This window comes from Myotis yumanensis, unplaced genomic scaffold (genome assembly GCF_028538775.1).
Source record: "Myotis yumanensis isolate MYYU_CA2020_CCGP unplaced genomic scaffold, mMyoYum1.0.hap1 SCAF_4, whole genome shotgun sequence".
NCBI lineage: Eukaryota > Metazoa > Chordata > Mammalia > Chiroptera > Vespertilionidae > Myotis > Myotis yumanensis.
In genome coordinates, this window is record NW_027223755.1 from 15,221,736 (window position 1) to 15,236,670 (window position 14,935).

Genomic DNA, 14,935 nt, shown 5'->3' on the forward strand with positions numbered 1-14,935 from the left:
TCACCTTCGGGGAAGCTATGGTGGGTCTGTGGGCTCAGGAGGCGGCAGCCTGATCCTTCCAGTGTTCGTTCCCCATCAGCCTTCCTCATGGCTTACTATGCAGTGGTGATCATTACCCAGTTTACTAGACTCTAAACAATAATTAGAATAAAATGTTCTGATGTTATTATGCTTTCTACATGTAATAGCTAGATTTATCCAGAAAGGAGAATTTTTCTGCACCATTATATGCTTACATAGTTTTCTACTATGGTTCACAGTTTTTAGGAGAAAGATTAGTTCCCTGACTACCTCTAATCGGAACCAAAGAGTTTTTAATGTAATTTTTGGCTTTTAGCTCTTCTTTTTAAACATCACTAGGAATTCACAAATTTTTGTGTATTTTATATATTCTATTCAATGGTGGTCATTTTTGTATTTGTTTAGTGTCTAATTGTCCCATCATTGAACAGTGGGAGCGCCTTGAACAGTGGGAGCCCCTTCAGTTGGTCTTTGTGTCCTTCTGACACGATCCCATGAGTCCCTTCCTTCCTTACCGGGCACGGAAGCTATTGCAACAGATTCTTATTTTTAAGTCTTGATCCTAAAGAGAGACTTTCCTCTGTCAGATCATCTCAGACCTTGAGTCTTGGAACGATGAGCTTTCTCAGCAAATGAATGACTTTGACACAGAAGACCTCACAATAGCGGAACAGCGCCTCCAGCACCACGCGGACAAAGCCCTGACCATGAACAACCTGACCTTCGATGTCATCCACCAGGGGCAGGACCTCCTGCAGTACGTCAATGAAGTGCAGGCCTCTGGTAAGGAGTGCGCTCCCTCTGCGTCCGCGGTGGCTCCTCAGGTCCCCATGGGAGCTCGTCCAGGTTATCGCAGTGTGATGCCTGCAGGGTTCAGGGCGCCCCTCCGGTATAGACGTTATAGATCAGTGGTTCTCAACCTTCTGGCCCTTTAAATACAGTTCCTCATGCTGTGACCCAACCATAAAATTATTTTCGTTGCTACTTCCTAACTGGAATGTTGCTACTGTTATGAATCGTAATGTAAATATCTTATATGCAGGATGGTCTTAGGCGACCCCTGTGAAAGGATCTTTCAACCGCCAGAGGGGTCGCAACCCACAGGTTGAGAACCACTGTTATAGACGCTCCTTAAAAGAAAACATTCTGCTTCTCACCACCCCCGCCCCCCCCCCCCCCCCCCGCCGCGCGCACACACACACACACACACATAATACGATCACATTTAACATTACGGTCAGTGCAGTTACCCTTAATATTCTTAGATGTTATTATAAGTAGCATGAACTTTAATTTTGTAAATGATCTGTTGTAGCTCTCTGAGTGAAATGTAAATCCCTAGAAAATATTTTCCCATTCTTTATATATTTTTTTAATTTATACTGTACCAGCAGGTGGCACTATGGGCTCAAAAATGTAGAGAGAAGGCTATGGTGTTAAGAAACTTAGCTACAAGCTGAATATGCCATTACTCATTTTACACAAATCATGTTCTTAAATGCTTCCTGAAATGTAAACTAGATGTACAGCAGGTAACAACAAAAGCAAGCCAAAGTTCTCATTTATAAAGGATGCCACATTTTCGTGGTTATTGTAGGAGAAGTGGACTGACAGGAGACGGGCTCGGTGTGGTGGGCGGGACATTATTACTTTGGCTTTAACACGTCAGATACGTTCTCTGGGACTCCTCACACGCTGCCAGGCAGCTGTCACACCGCACTGCGCTGGGCCCTCCCTGCACATGGCCTTCAGCGTGACGGCCCGGCCCCAGCTGGGAGGTGACACACAGACAGACCAGCATGCAACCTTAAGAACAAATTGAAGAGAGGAGACCAAGATGGCGGCGTAGGTAAACACCGGAGACCGCTGCCGCAAACAACCATTTCAAAAATACAACTAAAAGACTGAACGGACATCACCCAGAACCACAGGAAGGCTGGCTGAAGAGAGACTCTACAACTAGAAGGAAAGAGAACAGCAAATTGAGGCTCAGAGGCGGCGCAGTGTGGAAAATACAAAGGTACCGAGGTGCGCGCGCAAAGCGGGCTGGTGGCTGAGGGCTCGGTTGTCGTTTTCTGTCGGGAGTGAGTCTCAGACTCTGGGCTCCAGATCCGGGCGAGTCTCTAGGGACCCAGACTCAAACGGGAGAAGCGGGATTATCCGGCATCAGTTGGAACCTGAGGGCAACTTTCTCTCCGAGGTTTGCAGCGGCTGCCGGGGTTCTGAGAAGCAGAGCCTCTGGGAACGGGACTGAGCGTGGCCATAACTGCTCCCTCCGCCCGCCCTGTTGATCCCGCCCCGCCCAAAGCCTGCGCACAGCCATTTGCCGATCGCCTCAGGCAAAGGCTGGATTAGCGCCTCCCCAGAAGGCAGACGTTTTCCGTACAGCTGATTCCTATAGCCAGCCGGCCTGGGGGTCAAATCCCTCTAGTGTTAACTACAACAATTAAGGCTTGGCTAGAACAAGACTGCGCACAGAGACCACAAGGGGGTGCACCAAGAAAGCATAAAAGATGCGGAGACAAAGAAACATGACAGAAATGGAGGATATGGAGCTAAGAATCGCAATTTTGAGGGCTTGCCATAAATTTGTGCAGAGCCTCACGAAAACTAATGAGACCCTCGATGCTACGATAAAGAAATTAGAAAGTAAGCATACACGGACTGAAATAAAGAATATTATACCCAATAGCAGACCAGAGGAGTACAATAATCAAACCAAAGATTCGACAAAAAACACCCAATTGGAAAAGCAAAATGAAAAAAGAATCCGAAAGTGTGAAGATAGTGTAAGGAGCCTCTGGGACAGCTTAGAGCGGACTAATATCAGAGTCATTGGAGTGCCAGAAGATGAGAGACAGCAAGATATTGAAAACCTATTTCAAGAAATAATGGCAGAAAACTTCCCCCACCTGGAGAAAGAAATGGACTTACAGGTCCAAGAAGCGCAGAGAACCCCAAACAAAAGGAATCCAAAGAGGACCACACCAAGACACATCATCATTAAAATGCCAAGAGCAAAAGACAAAGAGAAAATCTTAAAAGCAGCAAGAGAAAGAGGCTTAATTACCTACAAGGGAATACCCATACGACTGTCAGCTGATTTCTCAACAGAAACTTTGCAGGCCAGAAGGGAATGGCAAGAAATATTCAAAGTGCTGAATACCAAGAACCTACAACCAAGATTACTTTATCCAGCAAAGCTATCATTCAGAATTGAAAGTCAGATAAAGAGCTTCACAGATAAGGAAAAGCTAAAGGAGTTCATCACCGCCAAACCAGTATTATATGAAATGCTGAAAGGTATCCTTTAAGAAGAGGAAGAAGAAGAAAAAGGTAAAGATACAAATTATGAACAACAAACATGCATCTATCAACAAATGAATCTAAGAATCAAGTGAATAAATAACCTGATGTACAGAATGAACTGGTGATTATAATAGAATCAGGGACATAGAAAGGGAATAGACTGACTATTCTTGGGGGAAAAAGGGGTGTGGGAGATGCGGGAAGTGACTGGACAAAAATCATGCACCTATGGATGAACACAGTGGGTGGGGAATGAGGGGGGAGGGTGGGGTGGGAGCTGGAAGGAGGGGAGTTATGGGGGGAAAAAAGAGGAACAAATGTAATAATCTGAACAATAAAGATTTAATTAAAAAAAAAAAAAGTTTCTATCTCTCTCTCTTTCTCCCTTCCTCTCTGAAATCAATAAAGAAATATATTTTAAAAAAAAAAAAAAAAAAAAAAAAAAGAACAAATTGAAATGCGAGTTGAATTCTAGGGTCTCCCTCTGGTGTCCGCAGGCGTGGAGCTGCTTTGCGATAGAGACGTGGACATGGCTACGCGGGTCCAGGACTTGTTGGAGTTTCTTCACGAAAAGCAGCAGGAGCTGGACTTGGCCGCAGAGCAGCATCGGAAGCACCTGGAGCAGTGTGTGCAGCTGCGCCACCTGCAGGCGGAGGTGAAGCAGGTAAGCACGTGCTGGCCCAGAGCCAGGGACAGGCACGTGGAGAGGGCCTGTAATTCGGACCTGGACGCCTTGGGAATGGTTGGCCCTGGTCAGAGCACGGCTGTCCTGGTGCATAACCTAACACCCGCCCTAATGCAGCCACATCGAGCGTAGAAACTGAGCCACTGCCTGGACAGCTGTGTGTTCGCGCTGTGGTGGGAAAGGCTTCGAGAGGAACATCCACGTCGCTCGTTTTATTATTGCTATGCTCTTGCTTAAAACCCTATATGCTTTGCTTCCTGGTCTAAATGACCATGTGGTTTTACTGCCAAATACACTGTTATGAGTCTGGACTGGACCACAGCTGTGTATGGCTCAAGTTCTCTTGTATCGTGTACACGGCCACATCCTGGATACGTGGAAAAATAAAGTGGGACATTTGGAAGAGATTGCTCTCTGCTCAGCGCCAGCGGGATTCCATGCATACATATATTCAGCCTGTAGGTGGCGTTTATCTCATGAGCAGGGATGCTGGCTTGATGCTGGGACAGTACGGCTTGCTGGTAGATGCGCAGAAAAGCACGTGTTAGTTTGATCCCAGGGGATTTAAGGTGCCTCTAGACCAGGGTGGGAAGTGTCCAGCCCACGAGCCGTGTAAAGCCCACGAAATCATTTGGTCTGTACCTGCCAAGGCATTAGGGGTGAGTTAATTAAATGTTTGACCAACTATAGAGGCCAAATTTTAAGTTGACAAAATTGTATGGCCCACAAATGATGTTATCAATCTCCAAATAGCCCTTGGCAGAAAAAAGGTTCCCCACCCCTGCTCTAGACCAGCAGCGAGGTGTGGTGCACAAGTGGGCAGCACTCGCATTAAAGCAGACATGTTATTAAACAGAAGTCTTTAAAAGAGCACCTGTTATAATGAGATAAAGTATGTGAGCTGCCTTTTAAAGACCAGTTAATGAAGTTCTTCTTCTTGCCAAACAGAACAATTCACCTAAAAAATATAGGGATAGACTGACATATTCTTTAGGAACTGCATTTGCCTAACGAGTAACAGAGTAACAGAGTCCAAAACCACGTAAGGAGTCAGAAGGTGGCCCGTGGTGCATTAGTTGAGATCTTGATGGTAGGTGGCCCTTTGCTCATGGTCCAAACGGTGTTGTAGCCCCAACCATCACCTCCACAGTCCAGGCATCAGGAAGGGAAAACGTAACAAGAAAAAGGCAAAACATGTACCAGAAAAATATTTTCACAAAATCCCCCAGAGGCGACTGCTTTGATCTCAGTGGCTAGGATTATGTCATAGCTGTACCCGAGCTGTCATAGTGGCTGAGAGGTGGTTTTATTTTAAGCTGTCCCCAGAAGTTGGGGTTTTCTGAGTAAAGAAGACAAGGAAAATAGGTATTAGGAATGAGCTGTCTCTGCCACAAATAACTACCCGGAGTGACTTCCGCAGCCGCTGGCTTCGGCTGTCAGAAGCGACTTCTCTTCCTGTGTGAGGTTGAGGATCTCCTGGTTTGCCTCTGAGCATAGAGTACAGCTTTGTTCACACTTCAGTTATTGTGCCACTTACTACTGATGCTAAAATGGAAAATTTATTACTGGGGGGATGAAACAGTTCCCTTACCAAGCAGTTTGCCAAGTTTGCATTTTCATTAGGACTGAAAGAATGAAAAAAATATATATATATTTTTATTAGCAGAGAATTCTTTGTGGCCGTTGGTTTTGGGATATGTGGTCCCCAATCTGTTTTGGCCTGTGGACTAATAACCATCCCCTGGACCCTCTACCCTTTCAGCTCCCTTTAGCAACTAAAAATAACAGCATCATTCACAGTGCAGCACTTACGGTCGCACACTCCCGACGGGTCTCAGGCTGTGGACAGTAGGGTCATAAGGAAACCAGCTCCATGTGGCTGATGTGAGCAGCTCGGCCACCTTGCTGCTTAGATCACGTCACTGCTGGTCCACGGGCTGCCCTGGGAAGGGCCGCGCTTGGATGACCTGTGTACCGTTTCAGGTGCTGGGCTGGATCCGCAACGGCGAGTCGATGCTGAACGCTGGGCTCATCACGGCCAGCTCGCTGCAGGAGGCGGAGCAGCTGCAGCGGGAGCACGAGCAGTTCCAGCACGCCATCGAGGTAGGGCACTGGCCGCCTCGAGCAGGTCTTTCCCCCGGGAGGCAGGCCTTCTTTGTCCCTCACGTGGCACTGACCCTGGAAGCCAAAATGGGGTTCCACAGAACCCCAAACGGCAATGCTTACAAGCCTACAGGGTGTCACAGGAAAAGGCCTCAGCCTGGCCCTGCAGAGGAGCGAGGCTGTGCATGCTAGCCAGGCAGCCTCACGGCAGAGGGTCCCCAAGGCCAGGGGAGCCCGGGGTCCTGCTGAGGTGGACCTTCTGGGTCAGGAATGCCTGGCACTAGGTACCCCGAGTTGGCATCTCGGCTCAGGCACTTTATATTTTGCTGGTCTCATGGGCACATTCCTGCTATATAAGCAACCTCAGCAAATAAAGCACTCTGGGTGGCTCACCAAGACCAGGCACAAATCACGCTTCACTGTTGCCGGGGGGTGACCCAGTGCTGTCCACAAACCCCTGCGCCCTGGGGAAGGGCGTTACTCACCCATTGTCTCCGGTCTTGAGTGTCAGTGCCACCCAGGACGTTAGCAGAACGGCTCGGGCCGTTTCAGGCCTGCCCAAGTTCACCCTCAAAGGAGGTCGATGATTACTTTTAGGTTTGAGGGGCAGTTACAATTATGACAGGTGGTCTCAAGGTAAAGCCAAAGGTGAAAGAGCATTTGATTACACAGAACTTGTTTTCTGCGCTCTTTACATGCATATTGTCAGCGAGAGAAGGAGCCACAGAGATCGCCATTAATTTGTGCCTTAGACTGGTTTATTTTCAACTACTCGGTGCCAGTGGACACACATTAACACTCTGGAAGCCCAGACTCCGGGCATCTTTTGAAAACTGTACACTGTGCCAGTGATTCCCAGTAATTATATTGTCAGTGCACATCACTGTGTGGTGTTGGGACTATATCAGGGACAGTGTCCTGTGGAATCATTAGCTCCTTTTCAGGTGAAATACAAACTTTTGGTGTTGTTAATAAATGAAAAAAGAGAAAGGAATCTGAGTCCACGGAGACCCACGCACTCCCCTACCCAGAAGTCATTTCTTCACTGAGAGACACCCCCTCCCCCCGGCCGAACCTTCCAGGGAGGACACAGAGCAGGAGGTCTCCTGGATCGTCGTGTTATGTTCATAGATTCATCATGGCGTGGACCTCCAGGGAAAACCGTTGGTTCAGCCTTAGCTGTTCTTTTCTTTCTTTTTTTGTAAATCAATAGTTCCTGAGAACATTTTACTCTCATCCAAAGTTAAAGTTGAAAATGAAAATAAAAAGCCTTCACTGTGGCCACCTTTTCCCCACTTGTTCCTTTGCCTGTAGCTGCTATTATAAGAAGAATCAATAGGAATAATACACTTGGACTATTTCAGCAGCGTTTCTAGAATGTTGGCTGTTAAAGGTTTCTCCTGCTCCTTCTCAGGCTGAGACCCCACCACAGAGGCCTGGAAAGTCTTAATGCATTTCATCCTTCATTAGCTCATTTAAATAGAAGCAGTTGTTGCTAGGCATGAAAACATTTTTTAACTAAACTATCTGCTGTTTTTAGAAGTGTCCTAATGAGCATTAACTGAGGCGGTTTCTATAAAAGCAAGGGGCACAGAAAGCCATGGCGTTCCCAGTGCCTTTCCAGTAAGTGTGTGGCACCCCTGTTAAGTGCGCCCTCCCTTTCCTCTCCTTAGAAAACACACCAGAGCGCGCTGCAGGTGCAGCAGAAGGCAGAGGCCATGCTGCAGGCCAACCACTACGACATGGACATGATCCGGGACTGCGCCGAAAAGGTGGCCTCGCACTGGCAGCAGCTCATGCTCAAGATGGAAGACCGCCTGAAGCTCGTGAACGCGTCCGTCGCCTTCTACAAAACCTCGGAGCAGGTAGGGAGGGGGCCCAGTCCCTCAGCTCCTGACTGGCATGTTATTTTGAGCTCGATTTTATTGGACAACTCAATCATTAACTTGTCAGTCATCATTGAGCCAGCTCATTCCAAGTCCAGCAGAGAAGAGAAGCATTCTTAGACGTGACACCACTTGTGCTCACCGTAGGCATCAAAGCATAATTGGCTGGGAAGTGGCTAAGAAGCACCCCTTTCCGATCACTTAAGTATACGACCTGAAACATGTCTGAGGGAGACAGGCAACCCAGCTTTTGTTTTGTCCCTGTTCGGAAAGGCCTGCATGGGCAATCCTCGTGTTAGATGGAGCCGTGGTTCCTTCCAGTGGTTTGGTCCTCGGGACGCTTTGAAAATGCTCCCCACAGATGCCAGCCCGTGCCCCCGGGTGCTGGGGTCCCTCTGAGCTGGAACTGCCTCCTGCCCACAGGTCTGCAGTGTCCTCGAGAGCCTGGAGCAGGAGTACAAGAGAGAAGAGGACTGGTGTGGAGGAGCCGACAAACTGGGCCCCAATTCCGAGACGGATCACGTCACCCCGATGATCAGCAAGCACCTTGAACAAAAGGAAGCGTTCCTGAAGGTACGAGCGCTTCCTGGGGGGCCGCTGCCTCGCTGAGCAGTGTACACAGATCCAGCAGGGTCACCTGAGGATGGCCCTGAGGTGGGACTATGGTCAGAGAACCGCAGACACCCTGCAGGCCAGGCTGGGCCATCACTTCCACCTCGTGGGAAAGTGATCGGGGTAGCATCCCATCGTCAATAAGTCTGCTGTTCAGAGATAATCTTAAAAAGGTTTTTGTTATTTACGCTGTCTTATATTCATACCAAAGTCATTTATGTGCTTCAGAACAATTAAACTTGAAACAGTGGCCGAGGTGTTTAGCAACACTGATTGACCGTTTCCACATTGCATTCTTTCACTCTTGGACCAGATTTTCTGAGGTTCTTGTTGCCACTCGGACCTGTTGGAAATAGGGGTGGTGTTTACTTTTCCTTGTTGCTTTATTTAGTTTAGTTCTCATTGCATCAGCATTCTGACTCCTCTGACACTATTTCCTGTTATGTTTAATAATTTGTTTCATTTCTGAAGGTGATGGACTATCCTGACAGGGAGAGTTTTTGTTTCATTTGGGCGAGAAATTATAACTCTGAAAATTCTTATCTGGTGTACTTACTTTGAGCTTCCACCTGCCTTTCTATTTAAGCAAATCAGTGGGAGACAGTTGTAGCCGCCCCAGTCACGAATTGTAACTATTTCAAACAGGACCTGAGAGCCTGCTTGCCTGCTTGTCGCTGCTGTTTAAGTTTATGAAATGCCAGCCCTGTTAGATGTTTTGAGTTGAATTATAATTTACCTCCCCTTCTCTGGACTCCAGTTAGTATAAAACAAAATTGAATGCTACTTAATTATATCATTTTTTGAATAAATATTTATTGTTCAGATTATTACAGTTGTTCCTCCCCCCCCCATAGCTCCCCTTCACCCCGTTTCCACCCCGCCCCATGCCCTTACCACCCCCACATTGGCCTCGTCCACAGGTATAAGATTTTTGTCCAATCTCTTCCTGTACCCCCCACACCCCCTTCCCCCAGAGAATTGTCAGTCCACTCCCTTTCTATGCCCCTGATTCTATTATATTCACCAGCTTATTCTGTTCTTCAGATTTTTTATTCACTTGATTTTTAGATTCACTTGTTGATAGATATGTATTTGTTGTCACTTTGTTGTTTATAATTTTTATCTTTACCTTTTTCTTCCTCTTCTTAGAGAATACCCTTCAGCATTTCATATAATACTGGTTTGGTGGTGATGAACTCCTTTAGCTTTTTCTTACCTGTGAAGCTCTTTATCTGACCTTCAATTCTGAATGATAGCTTTGCTGGGTAAAGTAATCTTGGTTGTAGGTTCTTGCTATTCATCACTTTGAATATTTCTTGCCACGCCCTTCTGGCCTCATAGTTTCTGTTGAGAAATCAGCTGACAGTCGTATGGGTACTCCCTTGTAGGTAACTAACTGTTTTTCTCTTGCTGCTTTTAAGATTCTCTCTTTGACTTTTGCCCTTGGCATTTTAATTATGATGTGTCTTGGTATGGTCCTCTTTAGATTCCTCTTGTTTGGGGTTCTCTGCACTTCCTGGACTTCTAAGTCTATTTCACTAGTTAGGGGAAGTTTTCTGTCAATATTTCTTCAAATATGTTTTCAATATCTTGCTCTCTCTCTTCTTCTGGTACCCCCATAATTCAGGGGTACGCTTGAAGTTGTCCCAGAGGCTCCTTACACTGTCTTCATATTTTTGGATTCTTTTTTCTTTTTGCTTTTCCGGTTAGGTGTTTTTTGCTTCTTCGTATTTCAAATCTTTGACTTGATTCTTGGGATCCTCTCGTCTGCTGTTGGATCTCTGTATATTATTCTTTATTTCAGTCAGTGTATGCTTAATTTCTGATTGGTCCTTTTCATATCCTTGAGGATCTCACTAAATTTCTCAGAGGTTTCTAGAAGATTCTTGAGTAACCTTATAACCGTGGTTTTGAACTCTATATCCAGTATTTTGCTTTCATCCATTTCTTTCATTTGTGACTTGTTTCTTTGTCTTTGCATTTTGACTGCTTCCCTGTGTTTGTTTCTATGTACTGGGTAGCTGCTAAGTCTACTTGAGTTGATAGTGTGGCCTTGTGTGGTTGGTGTTCTATAGGGCCCAGTGGCTCAGCCTCCCCAGTCACCTGAGGTGGATGCTCTGGGTGCACCCCTTTGTGGGATGTTTGCACAGTCTTGTTGTAGTTAACCCCTGATTGCTGTTGGTATCACTGGGAGGAATTGACTTCCAGGCCAATTGGCTGTGGTGACCAGCTGTGTCTACCCTGGAAGATCTGTTGCACAGGAGACACCCTTATGGGGCAGGACTTGATTCAGTAGGGCTTTGGTGCTCACTGAGTCTGCCCCTTGAGTGTGTCTCTTATGGATGTGAAAAGTTGTAATCCATTATCATCTCCAAGGAGGTGCAAGGTCAGCCACTGTCTGGGGCCACCCAGCAGGAGCTACAGAGACATCTGCAGATTCCTTCTCTTTGTATGGGGTTTGGAAGTGCCCAGACAAGGTCCAGCTATGAAGCAAAGCTGCTGCTGCTGCCAGGTAGTAGGCCTTCTTTTGGAATCTCTGGGGCTCTCTGACCCAGCTGCAGTTTGTTTTAGGCGAAAGGACAGGCCATTCATATGCAAAAGCCAATGCACACAGCTTGGGTGGGGTTGTAAATTGGGTGGGGCGGGTCTCTGGTAATCACCAGGGTGGAGCAAACAGCAATGGCTTCCCTGAACCAGAGAAGTCCCTGGTTCTCTGCGTCCCGTGCACTTGTGCAGGAACAATGATTGCTGCTAGCACCTCTAAGAGTAAGCCACCCTCACATTCCTGTCCCAATGCCAGACAGTCCAGTTTCTCCCCGTATGTGTCTGGGTCCCCCAGAATCTCACCCAGAACTAGAGTTCAGAGCAACCGGGAGATGGTATCTCCCTCCCGGTTTAAAGAACAGCACATCCAGGTGCCAGCACTTTCTGTGCCTCCACACCTCTTACCGGTCTCATTGCGCTTTCTTCACCTCTCTAGTTGTGGAACTTCCACTCAGCCAGCTTTCCTGTGGTTCTGGGTGGTAGTTGTTCTGCTGTTTAGTTGTAATTTTGATGTGGTTGTGAGAGGCAGCAGGTATAGGTGATTACCTATGCCGCCATCTTGGTCTACTTAATTATATTAATTAAGAAAGATATTTAGGTGAAATGATAAAACAGAGGCCTGTTCAGATTCCTTTGTTCACGAGAATTCTATAGTGTTTTTGCATTGGATGTCTTTAAACATTTTGTGGTGTAAGTTTAAAGATGTGTACAAAATAAAGAACGAATTGTATGCATCTCACCCAGGTTCAGTGATTATCAGCCTATGGGCAGTGCCCATCTTCACTGGATTGTTTTAAATTCCAGATATTACATCATTTTATCTGCAAATAGTTTAGTAAGTATCGACACATTAAATTGTACTTTTCTAAAACAACCACAATACCATGATCAAATCTTAAAAATTAATGGTAACTTATTTCATGTAGAATCAAAGCATTCAAATTTCTCTGATTGTCTCACAAATACCTTTTCATTAAGATCCAAACAAGTCCAAATATTGGTTTGATTTGTATGTCTCTTCATATAAATACCACCCTTCCTTTCATTACCATTTATTAATTGAAAAAATAAGTTATTCATACTGTGGTGTTTCCCGATTTCCAGATTTGGTCATTGTGTTCTGTGGAGTCATTTAGCACCATCCTGGATGCTCTGAATTTCTGTTAGTTATGTTGAGAGCCCTGGTCAGCTTCAAGTGTGAGTGTGTGCATGCGTGAGTGTGCTTGGCACACCCAGTGGGTGGTGCTTGCACTTCCCATGTGTTACATCAGGAGCCACATAAGGTCCACTTCTTCCTGTCTCTGCAATATGAGAATTTGTCAGCACTTCAAACATGGTGCTTCCAGCTCATCCATTCTGCTCTTCCCCACCAGCCTCTCACCTTGTGGGTTTAGTTCCAGTGGTAATATTGCTCACTAGCAGTTGCAGAACAGTGGTATTCTGTCATTCCTTCTCCTCAATTAGCTAGAATTAGTAAGTACCCTTGAGCTATTTTGTTCATCTAAAATAGAGTCCGTGCAGAGAAGGCATGGTAAATGCTTGACTCTTTCCCTTTGCTTGCCATTTTCAGAATAATGAGCTGTTCCCTTAGCAGCTTCTACATACACTTAATTTGTTTTTTCTTATTGTTTTGTTACTTTTTTTTTACCGTCATCATGGATTGCAATGTATCTGGTATGCTTCAATCCATTGGAGTCATTTATGTTTTTATATTCAAGTTGTCCCCTAGGGGGAGCCCCTTCAGGCCAGGTGGTGCAGATGTCCTTTGAATGTGACTCCAGCAGTTTCAGCAGCTTCCTTGGTATTTGGTATGACAGCTTACTTTAGATTCTCAGTAGAGACTCATGGTATATTTCTTAATTTTAAAAAAATTGTGCTAGCTCCCATCTCCAGGAAAGACCTAGACACAATGACCAGCCCAGTGATGTTGTGCACTCCTTACGCCCAGATTGTGGTCTCAGTACCATTTAATTCCAGATCTGGGACAGGAACTGTGCAAGATATTTCCTCTTCAAATATAATTAATGTGGGCATTTTTCTTAACTGCTTTGATTTTATATTTATATCCTTTTCCCCTTAACTCTTTTTTTCTTCTTTTTTATTCCTCACCTGAGGATATTTTTTCCATTGATTTTTAGACAGATTGGAAGGGAGGGAGGAGGGGGGAGAGAGAAAGAGAGAGAGACAGTCAGAGAGAGAAAGAAACATTGATGTGAAAGAGACACATTGATTGGTTGCCTCCCGCTCATGCTCCAACCCAAGCTGGGGATTGAATCTGCAACTGAGGTATGTGCCCTTGACAGGGAATTGAACCTGCGACCCTTTGGTCTGTGGGCCGACGTTCTAACCACTGAGCAACCGGCCAGGTCACTCTTGTTTTTTAATACATTAATGAAATTACTTATTTGGTTTTGTGGGGGCTAAAACAAGTAATAATACTTTTTCTGCCATCTTCTAAGTATTTCTGGCTGAGCTCATAACCAAATTAACAGAGACAGATTAACAGGGGGAAATAAAAATTTAATATGTGTGCATGGGGAATTCACATAGGCAGGATAAAATCCATGAAAATTTCAAAGCGAGTGAGGCAGCGTTGGATAGATAAGACATTTTTGGACAGAGGAGCAAGAGGGGGGAATGGGGTATTAGCTTTCAGAAGTGAGAATGGGCAATGTGTAGGAAGTTGAGGAAGAGCAGAATAACCCAGCAGGCAGGTCCTTGCTGGGGACTCAGCCCTCTTGTTTGCCATATTTCATTCAGATTCGGCTAAGGGGGGAGCATCCCAGATCTCTCCTGAAGCAGGTTTCTCTGTCTGGATCTCTTGGGCAGGAAAGGGGGGGGTGGGGGAGTGTCAAAGGTTCTTCCTGAGTCTTTTGTTTCTTAATAATCAGCCTCATGCCCTGGCCGGCTTGGCTCAGTGGATAGGGCGTCGGCCTGTAGACTGAGGAGTTCCAGGTTCGATTCTGGTCAAGGGCACATGCCTGGGTTGCGGGCTTGATCCCCAGTAGGGGGCGTGCAGGAGTCAGCCAATTGATTTTCTCTCATCTTTGATGTTTCTATCTCTCTCCCTCTCCCTCTCTGAAATCAATAAAAATATATTAATAATAATAATAATAATCAGCCTCACATCAGTATCCCAAAAAAGCATCTGAGGGTCGCAGAATTTTGGTCCCTTCCGTTTATGAACACACGTTGGCCAGGTGAACATTTTCAGTAAAGACGTGTGTGAGCGCCACCTGATGTTGTGGACTCGACATGTCTGCGTAAGTTGGTTCAACAGCACATTGCTCCCTTGTGCCTAGGCTTGCACGCTCGCCAGGAGGAATGCGGACGTCTTCCTGAAGTACCTGCACAGGAACAGTGTGAGCATGCCGGGCATGGTGACGCACGTCAAGGCCCCGGAGCAGCAAGTGAAAAGTGAGTCAGCCAGGAGGTGCGAGTGACAGCGAGGGGAGGGGCTGGACGAGATTGCCTGGAAACCCTATCCCGGGGGGCTTCACTTTAAGGTCCATTTCACAGTATTAAAGCTCTGACTCATTATCTTAGCTTAGTAACAAAATATTAAATATACAGATTGGTAATCCTATATAATAAAAGCCTAATATGCTAAGTGCCCAACCGTCATTCGACCGTTTGTTCGACCGTTCGACCAACCATTCGACCAGTTGTTATGATGCACACTGACCATCAGGGGGCAGACACTCTGACCAGTAGGTTAGCTTGCTGCTGGGGCTAGCCTATTGGGACTGGGCGAGAAGAGCCGGACACACCCTGG

At 46.1% G+C, this 14,935-nt stretch overlaps 1 protein-coding gene across 7 annotated transcripts in view; it reads left to right on the forward strand.

The window, feature by feature from the left end:
* The window catches only part of TRIO (trio Rho guanine nucleotide exchange factor), a 318,911-nt gene that overhangs the window by 191,988 nt on the left and 111,988 nt on the right, over positions 1 to 14,935 (forward strand). For all 7 annotated transcript variants that reach the window (XM_070411908.1, XM_070411909.1, XM_070411910.1 and 4 more), the window contains exons 14-19: positions 609 to 804; positions 3,828 to 3,994; positions 5,999 to 6,118; positions 7,792 to 7,983; positions 8,428 to 8,577; positions 14,463 to 14,577. In XM_070411908.1, coding sequence (XP_070268009.1) covers positions 609 to 804; positions 3,828 to 3,994; positions 5,999 to 6,118; positions 7,792 to 7,983; positions 8,428 to 8,577; positions 14,463 to 14,577 — 940 coding nt within the window. The remainder of the gene's footprint in view (positions 1 to 608; positions 805 to 3,827; positions 3,995 to 5,998; positions 6,119 to 7,791; positions 7,984 to 8,427; positions 8,578 to 14,462; positions 14,578 to 14,935) is intronic.